This window comes from Cystoisospora suis (genome assembly GCF_002600585.1).
Source record: "Cystoisospora suis strain Wien I chromosome Unknown contig_2461, whole genome shotgun sequence".
In the NCBI taxonomy this organism is placed as follows: domain Eukaryota; phylum Apicomplexa; class Conoidasida; order Eucoccidiorida; family Sarcocystidae; genus Cystoisospora; species Cystoisospora suis.
This window is the reverse complement of record NW_027155260.1, coordinates 29,708-29,940: the sequence shown is the minus strand read 5'-3', so window position 1 is coordinate 29,940 and position 233 is coordinate 29,708. Positions and strand designations below refer to the sequence as shown.

General features: G+C 45.5%; 1 protein-coding gene across 1 annotated transcript in view; it reads left to right on the top strand.

Annotated features, from left to right (window-relative positions):
- Positions 1-233, top strand: part of CSUI_005113 (26s proteasome regulatory subunit 4 like b) — a 2,149-nt gene continuing 1,916 nt past the window's right edge. Inside the window, exon 1 of the mRNA XM_068065292.1 lies at positions 1-134. Within this exon, the coding sequence (XP_067922737.1) occupies positions 21-134 (114 nt within the window). The 5' untranslated portion in view covers positions 1-20. The remainder of the gene's footprint in view (positions 135-233) is intronic.

The following is a 233-nucleotide window of genomic DNA, read 5'->3' as shown; positions in this document are numbered from 1 at the left end:
AAGGCGATGTGAAAGTGATCATGGCCACGAATCGCATAGAAAGTCTTGATCCTGCTCTTATCCGCCCTGGGAGAATTGATCGAAAGATCGAACTTCCCAATCCTGATACAAAGACTAAGAGAAGAATCTTCCAAGTAAGCTAAGCTCCCTTTCTCTCTCTAGAGAAGTCTAGGTCGAGTGACCCATCGTTTCGCTTTCTGTCTGGAGGTCTCTATGTGGTATGCATGTTGTGT